General features: G+C 36.2%; 1 protein-coding gene across 4 annotated transcripts in view; it reads left to right on the top strand.

Moving 5' to 3' along the window:
• The window catches only part of LOC149555931 (5'-3' exonuclease family protein), a 234784-nt gene that overhangs the window by 109418 nt on the left and 112799 nt on the right, over positions 1–12567 (top strand). For all 4 annotated transcript variants that reach the window (XM_089830036.1, XM_089830038.1, XM_089830039.1 and 1 more), the window contains 3 exons: positions 4792–4860; positions 8143–8228; positions 8412–8521. In XM_089830036.1, the coding sequence (XP_089686162.1) occupies positions 4792–4860; positions 8143–8228; positions 8412–8521 (265 nt within the window). The remainder of the gene's footprint in view (positions 1–4791; positions 4861–8142; positions 8229–8411; positions 8522–12567) is intronic.

Raw genomic sequence — 12567 nt, forward strand, 5'->3', positions numbered from 1 at the left:
TTGGGAGTATTTTACATGATGGAACCATTTGGGATAGCTATCCAACTGGAATGAAAGAGGGATCGCATCCAACCATAGACAGGGATTCTTGAGCTAAAAGCATCATCATTACCAGGCTTTTGTTGGTAGTAGAATATATTGGGATTGCATGGCAGATACTGAGTCATGGTAATTTCTGGGCAGTATCTAAGTTTCCTCTTTGGTATAGATTGGAAAATTGGAGCCATAGGGTCATAGTGAGCATTTTCGAGTGCATGAATATTGCTTTTCATAATAAACTATATACTCTCCATTAATTGGGCTTAAGAAACAACATTTGATAAAGTGGGAAAGGGAAAAGATAGCGCCGCATATTAGGAGTCAAGTCCATTAAAGAGAAATCTTCAAGTGCTAAGTAATTTTTTTTTGAAACATGAACATGATTGAGTAACCCAATGAGCATTGGACTTGGAAATTTGTGATTATATCAACCTTAAACAATCTATCATAGTTGCTATGAAGAGATTGATGATCTTCATTGAAAAAGCATACATTGGATTCAACTTACCCAAACAACGTCTGACAATCCAGTCAGCGATCAAAAGTGGCTATTAAAACCATCTGGCAAGAGACTATACATGAAGAGAGGCACCTATTATTTGTTAATATATTATTAATCGACATTAAAAGACTAAAAATTAATTAGACATAGAAATTCGCTTATTACTATAAGTGATATTGGGAAGGTTACCGCATGCTTCAAGAGTCTTAATTAGAAGTTATGAATCTACTTCATCAGTACGAGTCGAGGAGAAGAGATACACAATATATTAACATCAACATACTAGGAAGGAATACAAGTAATTAAGAATTAATTAGTAACATAACTCATATTCTTATATAAAAAATAGCCAATTGCAGAGTAGAGATTTGTGAATTCAGTGGGCAACAACAATGATGAAGATAGGGTTTTGGTTCTATTCACCACCTTACTCTAAATCATGACTGTGGAGAGAGGATGATCAAATAAATGAGAAGAACTCAAAAATAAGAAGATTTGAAAAGGGAAGATTACAAACCTACATTTTGATACTATATGAAACTTAACACTTTATTGCCAGGATTGACGCATAAAGTCACTTTCACTAAGAGGAAAGATATACCATAGCAATTAGTAAATGTGTTTGTGAATTTGATAAAGCATGTTGAGCCAATGATATTAATTAGGAGACAAAGGATAATATCATGTTTCAACTATATTAGATTGGACATACTTAAACTATTACTTATCCTTAATAGTTATCGAGTTATGTCCCCGATGATGAAGAAATATTGGTGAAGTGCAAATATGAAAGCAAAGTCTTTAAGGATTTTTGAAACTAGACCATACTTCTACCACTACGCAGCTGCATGGTATAATTCGAAAGTAAGGATTTGTTGAAGAAGAAATTTTTTCTAAAGAAGAGAATCAATTTGGTGCTCAGAGATAGTCCGTGCAACATGAGAAGTAATGAGTTTGTTGGGACCTTGCAAAATAATCATCGCTAACAGAGATGTTTAGCAGTGTCATGATGACATCCTACTGAGCCTTAGAATCTAAAGGAGGACATAAAAGAGGGACCAATAAAGGGAAATCCCTATCCATACGCCTGTGAATCTTTGTCTAATGTTTTACTAGAAGGGATAAAGACTTATGAAGAAAATATTAGTTTATTCTGATGATCTATCCCTAAAAGATTGAAAACTAAAAAAATGAAGTTTGTGGGAATTTTACATTGTGGGGGGTGAATAATTACCTTAATCAATGTTTCATACCCATTAAAGGAGATTTGGTGTGTGTTTGGAGAAATTAATATCAAGGATGTTGATGTACAGATAAGTATTTATTATTCTTAAGTATTACATTTATCTCCTCATTGTAGTCTCTCTTTTATTTCTATATGTAATATAAAGAGCTATCTACCTTGATCTTTTCCTTTATGTCTGAGGATGTTCTTGTGAGAAAAGAAGGTTGGTACTTTACTAAATATTGTGCAAACTCAAACTTATGGAAGCAACTCTAAAGAAGTTGTGGTCTAGAATTCATTAGTCATCTGATGATCAGGCTAGATAAAGTGAGTCTCTTGAAGCGAATATCTTTGATGTTTGAGATTATGAGTATCCTTCTACATTAAGAGGGAGTATGACACTCTTGAAGGCAATGCAGGAACTTAGAAGATTAATAGTAAGAGGGAGTTTAGAAATACATGTGTGTGACTGCATGATCTTGATGGCCCTACTCCTTTGTGTATAATGAGGAAGTATTGACTTATCACTAGAAAGTTGGAAGATCGATATCAGATTTAGAGTGAGTCCGACAGGAATCCTTGGGGAAGAGAGTCTCTAAGGGAGTAACTAGAGGACGTGACTTCCCACGATCATTGTTCAGAGGGAGAATTTTGAGGTGCAATTCTTTGTAAATGATATCTTCTCTATGAGGAGAAGTTCGAAGTGAAATTTCTTGTAATGCATTCTTCTCTATGAGATAGAATTGAGGTGAAAGCTTTTGTACCACCATTTGACTTGGTTGATGGTGGTTACTATTTCACATATGATATGTAATGAAAGGTTTCATTGACATATATAAACAAAAGGTAACCATTGTAAGGTGACGATCTTATGAATGGTAGACTTGTTATCATGACAGACTTCATTAAGTTGTCCCAGAGTGCTGGAAGTCACGATAATGAACAAAAGGTAACTATTGTAAGGTGACGACTTTATCAGTAGTTGATCTATCTCCTAACAGCAAAATGTGTTGGAGAAAGTGTTATCATGGTTCTTCGGGCCGGATTTTACTAGACGCTTTGATAACCAACTTATCATGGTTCTTTAGGCCAGATTTTGTTGGACACCTTGATAATCAACTCATCATGGTTCTTCGGGCCGGATTTTGCCAAACACCATGAAAATCAATTGTTATGGTTCTTCGGGCCGGATCTTGCCAGACACCATAACTCAAATCTATCATAGATTACACTTAAGGTGGTGTTAAAATCATGTGTTATAATTACTTTAGTTCTCTCTTTGCTAAAGAGGGAGTGTTGAGAAATTTAGCCTCATAGTGAATTGAAGCAAATTCCATTTGTAATATATGTTAATATATATATGTGTGTGTTGATGGATTAATGTTGATATCCTTAAATATACCATTCTAGGAATATCATACTGAGATGACATCTCTTCATATATTTAAGAGCATAATGTGTTCTATATCAATCCTCTCTAACTAAGAGGGACTGTTAAGTTTATAGCTACAGTCAGATTGATTTAATCTTAACATATATATATATATATATATATATATATATATATAATACTATATATAATACTATATATAATACATATGTTATATTGTGATTTATATTGTCAATATATTAACTAATAATGATTAATCATAGAGACATGTCTCTTCATGGGACATTTCTCCTACTCTTATATTTATAAGAGATTGGGATTTGCATTTGGAAAAAACACCAATATGATGGCAGTGTTATTACATTTGCAGAAATCGATCTACAAAAACTCAACATAAAGATCATTTATTGGTGGAGACTAACTAAACTAATAATCTGTCTATGTAATTATCTTGAGCAATCTTCAATTCAATTCCTTATAAATATATATGTATTTTTGTACTGAAATAAATATCCTTCTATGATGAGAACTGATTTTCCTTTTGTCTTTGTACTGATACAGTTTTATATATAATGGGCAGATCTGAATTAGTTGAGATGCAATTGCCTTTGTAATTGATTGATCCAGAATTCAGAATTTCATGCAATATATATATGTATGCATTGAGATATATTTACGTAGGGGTACGACCCTACGTAACCATACCCCAATGCATAACTAACACTTAGCAAGGCACCGATCAATGTTACCCATTCACTTTATAATCACAACTTTAATTAAGACTAGTGATGGTTCATGGTGTCGGTTATACTCAATACCCAATACTTATCTCATTCGATACACATTGATTTGACTGGTTAGTATTACAAGGTTTCACACACACACACACACATATGAGAGAATATGAAAGCATAAGAGGCAATATAAAAATCTGTATATATATATATATATACATATATATCTGAATGAATAATCAGATTTAATATAAGTCAAATATATATTTATTGCTTCAATTAGCATGAAGCTAAACACACACACACACACACACTTAGGGGAAAGCATAACTAAGAAAACATCTTAGAGAGTTTATTCTATGAAAGTTTCTGTAGGGTTGCCCCAATTTTGTGAATATGAAATTGTGGACAACATCTGTCACACCTTATGAGTGTTTTACTGCAATTTGTTGATTAGTATTGACTGGGTGCTCCTTCTCCACAGTTCTTCCATCATTCAGCCTCTTGTCTTGTCTAATGCTAGCAACTGGTGTGATACACTATTAAAAATGGTCGAGCAAACAAAAGAAAAGGTCTGGATTCATCATTGCAGAAATAGATACCGAATATATGATAGTTTTACTAATTGAGATTCTCACACAGATTCTACATTGCATTGGCTTATAAGGCCTTTCTATCCCATACAGACTGTCTAAACTATGTTACAGGAAAGCAACTCCCAAAACCAATTAACACTATTAATTATTAATATTGAAAAAAACTATTCTGTTTATTTATTTGTTTATTTAATCTATACCATACATATCATAGATGTATTACGAATTCCAACAGAATGAGATTAAGTGACTTAAGGATGGCTTTTTTGGTGCTTTTGTCTGCTGACATTGGCTTCTCTAAGCAGGTTCCAGGTGTAGAAGCTGATGACGTGATTGCAACATTAGCAGTTAATGGTGTAGCTGCTGGTGCCAAGGTATACTCAAATTGCTTGTAGCTTGTGCTGATGTACAAACAATTTTTAGGAAACAACATTGATTTTTTTTTTGTATGCCAGTAGGCCTAGAATTGAGGTTGGATTTTCATTAGTAATTGTCAGTATTGCATTTTCATTTTTATGGATTAAAAAATGAAGATTAAAAACATTGTGACTAAGTGCTATTGCATGATGAGAAGTTACGATACATTCATTTCGGTGACAAGAGAGGATATATATTTGGACAGAGGGTGGAGATTAATATCCATATCTTTGGACACATTATACTTCAAACATTTAATCTGTTGTTTATTTGAGCAATGAAAAACGGAATGCTATTCTGTCTCAATGCTTAATGTATATGGAATGATTAATTGTTTTCCTTATAAGCTTTGATTTAGTGGCCTGACCTGAAGTTGGTTATAAATGTATGATACATGTATGTATATATTGTAATTAGGGATAATGAATGTTTACTTTTAAAATTATGGGCGATGTGTTTTAAGATTATTTTGAATTTTTGACAATCAAAGAGATTCAGGCGAGTTAAAAGATGTTGGTGATTTGTGCAAGACTTGAAGCACAGATTTGTTATAGCATTACTGAATGAAATGACTACAAAAGAAACCACAATTGTCTGAATTGGACTTGGCTTGGATCCTCCAAAACCAACTCGTGAGGCTGGCCTGGATTTGAAAATCTCAACAAAAGACATAACATGTTTTAAAAAATATTAAAGATACAAAATTATACAGTTTCATACCAGCATTTGTGCTAAGTATCAAGTGACTGGGAACTGAACCTCTAATCACCTGAGCTGGCCAATGAAAAAGCTAAGTCGGATTTCCTGCAATAACTCCTCTCATGAGAAACTCTTCAATAATTCTGTTATGGGAATGTGTCATTTTATAAATACATAGCATGATTATTAAACATTACCAAATGCCCATTTAAAAAAGCTCAAAAACAAGAAAGGACTGGCATAAAAAGGCAGGAAAAGCTATAACTTTTTATAAATAATAACTCTGTCAGACAAGACTTTTCTTAGGATAAACTCTAGATAGAAACTTCAAGTTCTATAATAAACAAACAACTGTGAGATTCAAACAAACCAGGTACTGGTCATTGGCATTTGTGAAAGATATCTCATTGGTTTAAACCCAGTCACCATTGTAGATCAGAATCAGAAACTCTGTCATGAAGTGGAGTTTGACTAATCTGGGTATGGGTATTGAAGGCCCCGATAATAAGGTCACCATCAGCTGTAAAACAGGAGATACTATCAAAAAGGTTACTATACAGGTCTCGATCAATGTTGAAGTGAATGGCATTGGAAGAGGAGGTCAGCGGGAAGTAACACACTGCAAAAAAGAGATCCCTGATATGATCGATAGTGCGGTGAACAGAGACTCGCATGAATCTAGCCCAAGTGTTAGAATGAAGTACAGAAACCTGACTCCAAATACAATCACGAACCAAGCATCCCACCCCACCAAAATCCCAAACACCACCTGATAATCTAATCTCTATCTGACAAACATCTAACCACTGAATGCTTGGGATGCTTGGATGGGGAAGAATAAGGCTCTCATGAGTTCCAATAAGATATAGGATATCTGAGGTATCTAAGGCGTCGAAAATTAGGCCCGGAGAATACCACAAAGAGCCATTACCATCCAGCAGTTAACCATAAGGTCAGAGTCCACATAACTACCGCATATCTGAAGGTAATGTAAATTTCATTTGGCACCAGCCGGAAGGAAAGGAGTCTTTGATGATAGCTTTGAGATTACAAGTAGTTACAAGTATTATCTAAGTTCCTGGTTCGGGTTCAGTTCCAATTCTGAAATTTGAGAACCAGTTCGCAAGTTTGTCAAACTTTTGGAAAGGGGTTTGGGTTCATTTGGGTTCGTTAGTACAAAAACATGTAAAAATTTAAAAAAATAAATAGTGATCAGACCATCAGATAGTTCAATGAACTTCAACATCAAAGATTCAAAACATTTGACAAAATACCCTATTTGGAGACATATAATGACAATTAGAGGCCACCAAAAGCAATTCATAACAACTTTTGGGGTTGTGGACACCAAAACACATTTAATTTTTGCCCAAAAAAGCACGTTCCAGCCGTCCACAGGGCCCAATTCGATGCGGGTTCGAACTGGGTTTGAACTTTTTGGTGCTGGTTAGCCTGGGTTCGAACCCGCAGGGCAAAAACAGTACCCTGGTCGAACCAAGTCCAAACCGGACCAGATCTGCAAATCGGTTCAAACTTTTCCTGGTGAGGGGGGGTGGGCGAGGGGAGGTACCTGTGCGATTGAGAATATTATAATTATTGTATGTCTTTTCTTATATTGAAGCCTTTTTAAGCTAGAAACTGTGCTCCAGCAATAGAAACATCACAAATTTCTAAAAAAGGCAACTTTTACTGTGCTGATTGTAGTGTTGGCTGGTATCTGAAGTATTCTTGTGCACTCAATTTCAATCAAACTCTTTTTTTAAAAATAGAAACTATTTTAAGTTTATTTTAAGTTCACTATCTAAGCAACTATATCAGCTTCACATGAGGATGGAAGGAGCATTGAATAATGGTGTATTTCTTTATAATTAGGGGATGGTTTATTCTTCCACTATGAAATAAAAATATTTGTATGGAGGAAATCTAGATTTCTAATTAGTCAATTGAATGCCTTGGGCTTTGCAAGGCAACACCAGATTGATTAACTGTTTCATCCAGTTTAAGTTGGCAGAAATGCTGTTTGTGTATCTTGGAGTGCAAATAATCAGTCTTCTCTTCGGAAGGAATGCTGGTAACACAATAATCATATAATATTGGGGTTGGGGGTCGGGGAAGACTGGGAGAGTTGACTGAGGCCATAATTTAATAAACCAGAATCCTATCAAGATGATAAAATTAACATGAAACCATCATCACTTTGAGTGTTTACTCGAACCATCAATTAGCAGTGTCTTATAGTAAACGAGATTGGATTGCGTAAGATGTTGGCATTGGATTTTCTGGTCACCTTGTGTAAGAATGTAGTTGATGGTAATGCTTACTTAGAGAGAGCACCTAATCTTCTATATTGCTTTTTCAAATATGTTCAACCATACATTGGCTACACGATGTACTTCATAAATCTGATTACTGTTATTTGTTTTTATGATCATAAATCATGTTTATTTATATATATTACTGCACCTTTTTAATAATGAATTAGATCAGTAAACATAATGCTGGTTTTGTTCAGTTTTCTAACTGGTGAAGATATTTTTTAGGTGCGGATTGTGTCACCAGACAAAGACTTCTTCCAGATCATATGTCCTTCAGTACGGCTTTTAAGAATTGCTTCTCGTGGAACACAGTTAAAAATAAAATTTTCACTTGTCATTTGGTGCATATTTTTGTTGTCTTCATCATTCTAAACACATGCAACTCTCCACTAATGCCGAGGGACAAATTCTTGAGCTTCAGTTTTTCTTATAACTTCACTTCCTGAATTGAATTCAGATTTGGTATATGAATCATTGTTTTGTTTTATATGTAGGGTCATATCTTTTGGTGTAGAGCAGTTTGCTGAGAAATATGGGGATCTGAAGCCATCTCAAATTGTAGATGTAATGGCACTTGTTGGAGACCCTAGCGATAATATTCCAGGTTGTGGCCTTTAACTTTTTAATATAGTATGTTTTATTGCGTTCTTCAGCATTTGTTGTGTCAAAGGAATTTTTATGAAAGAAGGAAACCAGTATGGCATTTGCTATGTCAGATTAATGACGACTTTAATTATTTCCTTGCTTGTTTTATTGCAAAGTACTCCTAGGAACATCTTAACTGTTTTCACTGCGAGGATCTTGGATAATTGTATAGAGTATGTTCCCTATTCTTGCAGACGGAGAGGGGCAGATGCAGATATGTCAATATTATTGGATTAGCAATGCAACATACTTTGAGCTACAAAGAATGTGAGATGTATTTGGATTTCTAGTAAACATGGAAGGATTAGTGTGTGGCCAACACCTTTACTGACGCATGACATAATTTTGACATTTACTAACAGAAATTCATTAGGCCAACCCTCAGGCGAAAAACACCATGGCATCCTTTGGCGGCTTCTGGAACAATAGGCACAGAGGAAGGAAATATTAATAATAACAATAACAATAACAATGATAGTCAGAGCTGTGTTCAATACGATGCCAAAGGACGACGAATGATCCAATGCCACGTATGCAACCAATAGGGACATTTCACTTGTGACTGTTCATAGGAAGAAATGCAACTTTTGTGCGGATGATGAAACTACGAGGATGTCTATTATCCAAAGTCAAGTGTCAATCTACTAAATATTTATAAGTTGGGCACAGAAGAAGGGGTGTTGGTAGTCATCTGTGCACAACAAAGAAGGCCACATATTGTGCCCCCATATGAAGAAGCAGAGAGCATGAGATGCAAAAGCCGGCATAAAGAAAGGAAATGACAACTGAGAAGAAGGAGACACATGAAATGGCGAACACCTCATTGAGGACTAAGGCTGAGCAAAACATTTTATGCCAAATGATGTTGATAGAAGTTTCAACCAAACTCAAAGTCCTCTTGTAAACTATGACACGACTATGCATGACACTTATATACACTGCATCTATTTTGAATTGTATACACATTGTGTGGATTAAACAAAGGATTACATTGGCTCTTCATCAAAGCCAATGTTGGCAGTTGATTCCGGTAGACATCTTGCAGTGGTGGAGATGGGCATCCTCAACACCATCCTAATAGACACAATCATGGATGGAGGGTCTAGTGTTAATGTGCTTCCTAAGGACAAATGGAAGAAGTTGGGGAAACCTACGTTGTGGCCAGCAACTTTGCACTTGGTGGGTGTGGACCAACATGACATCAAGTCAATTGGAATGCTGATGGCACAAAGAGTAATGATTAGCACTTACCTGTTTGTGCTGGACTTTGTAGTGATTCAACTCAAGAAGAAGGGCTATGGTGCAATCCTCAAGAGAGGGTGGTTGGTGGAACCAAAGGTGAACCACAATTGGAAACAAAACACGCTATCCATGGAGAAAGGCGGAAGAAAGTTCACTATTGATTCCAAAACGTAGATGGTAAGCGAGGACTTGGCTTCCTTGTTAGATTTTGAGTCCCCAATGGGATACAAAGGTCAGAGATGAAGGGAAGCAACGGATAAAACCCAATGAGGAGGGTTTCTTGGAATTAGAGGACTGCTCGGAGGATGACCTAGATTCAGTGGATGACCTCTTCCATTGGCAAATGAAGCATTATGAATTATTCCATTGCAATATACTTTAGGTGGATCAATGGTTGGAGGACTTGTTTCCTCCATATGTAGAGTACACGGAAGGGAGACCCAAGTAAACGAGACACCAACACACTAGTTTGACACAACAAAGCCAATTCAGTATGAGGAACCTTCATTAAAAGTTACAAACCTTGGCGATGAGACTGGTCCACACAACATCCTTGTAGGTGATGGCTAGAACCCAGTTCTGCAAGCAACATCTTTCAAGATCTTTATGGAGTATAATACTATAAAGATGTGTTTGCTTGTACTTTTAAATATTTACAGGGAGTATTTGCAAAGCTATGTGCATCACATTCCGTTGGTACCTGGTGCTACATTGGTATGGAAGAGACCATACAGGATGGAAAAGAACTATGCTGCATTAGTTAATAAAGAGATAGAATCGATGTTGGATGTGGATATTCTTTTCGTAGTGTAGACAAGTGAGTGGGTCTCCTCCAAAGTTATATCATTAAAGATGGAGGCGAACCAAATTTGTGTATGTGTCGATTTTAGATGCCTCAATGCAGTCACCATCAAAGACCCCTTTCCAATCCCCTTCATAGACAACATATTGAAAGAGTTGGCATGCCAATCAAGTTCTGTGCGTCAACTCCAATAAGCGCACAACTTCTACTACTATTAAACCAACAATACGCTAAAGTGATCACCACTGGATGTGTTGAATGTTTGTGTATGCCCCTCTATGTGCGGCTGATGCCTCCAATCGTTACATCCAATTTGTGTGTATGGCACAAGTTCTAAGAAAGGAAAAACTCCATAGTCAACAAACTGTAGACCTTTCTCATGAATTAGGTCATTGTTAGTGTCCTCATCTCCATGTAGTTTATTGATCAATGTTGGCCTAACACGCTCCACTCAAGTACCCTCTTCAACCTTGTTGTTCACATCTTGGCTTAGGTTTCCTCTACATGTAGGTATAGTAGTACATTCTTGCATATCCTCATGTTGCTCTTCGTCTTCCTTATCACTCTTAATGTTGTCACCAACCTCCTTAGTCTTGTGCAACTGACATTTCATGTTTTCTTCATAATGCTTGAATAAATTATTGAGCAATCTAGATGTTGCAATAGAAGAGATGCATTCTCCATTGTGGCATAGATATGATAGGGTGAGATATTACACCCATCCCCTCAATACATGAAATCATAATTCTCTCCATGGCAGAGAAAATTTCATTATCATGATGCTCCTTTATTGTGACCAAAAAGTGATGAAACATATCATGGATCAAATCTTGCAATCCTAGATCTAAGAGGAGGTTATTTTGATATTTGCACAGATCTCCAGTATTCTAAATCTCATAGAAAATGGATCACTACTAATGTGATCAAGGCTCGGAATGCTGTCAATAATCAAGTGCAAAATCTCTATCATGGTGTCATCATCATATGGTACTCGAGGAGCTAAGATTCTTAAAATATCATTTAGACATGTTGTAGCTGTTCACTGGATTTCCTTGTCATGGTGTCTCAACAAACTGGGTTGTCTTAGGGCAATCTCAATAAGTGCAAGGATCCTCTATATAAATCGTTAAGGTGACCGATTCACCTTACTCAAACATGCTTCCAATATATCTAATTGAATATCAACACCATTGTTGAGCTCTTTGCCAATCTTTTTAGCTTATTCAACAACCACTGTCCACCATTGGGTGCCATTCTAAGATCCAAGCCCCCATACTCTCAATCTCGCTTGCACAGGTTGCCATGATCAACAACTTTGATACCATTTTAATGTATCACTTTGAATTTTTGTACCGCAGGTTTAAAGATCACCGCATGGTTTCTCCTTAGAATAGCGTTTCACCTGTATGATCTTAACCACACAGTAATGTTTTGTTTGACATACACCACACAACAATGATTACTAATGTATCTCTCGTGCAATTACCAGACTTGGCTATCAAACCGTATGACACCCAAAGAGCCCTCATTTGCGGCCAAGGCAAACAATGTACAATAATCCAGAGCAACCAACATCGATGGCAACCTAGATAGATAGTGTACAGTTGTAGTACACCATATGGTATGTACAAGCCTCAAGTGCTTGTGATTCACCATACAATATGTTTGTATGCTCCTTCTATTGACTTCTTCTTTGTACAACCAACCCTCGGTGTGCATGATGAAATTGGAGTTGTATGGTAGACAATCTCTCATCGTACGGTGAGTATGGTGTCTGTACGGCAGATGAGTAATCCTCACGAAGGTCTTGCGTGATTGTATAACAGTTTGGGTTATGCGAATGACACACAACTTCAACCTTTTGTGCATAGAAACAATATTGTCCAGAATAAATGTTGTAATTGTGGAAACACTCTAATCTTTGATGCAAAGTATATCACAAGTCTATAAGAGAGGAGAGA

The sequence above is a fragment of the Cupressus sempervirens genome, chromosome 5 (genome assembly GCF_028749045.1).
Source record: "Cupressus sempervirens isolate cs-2001-9-10 chromosome 5, ASM2874904v1, whole genome shotgun sequence".
Classification (NCBI taxonomy): Eukaryota; Viridiplantae; Streptophyta; class Pinopsida; order Cupressales; family Cupressaceae; genus Cupressus; species Cupressus sempervirens.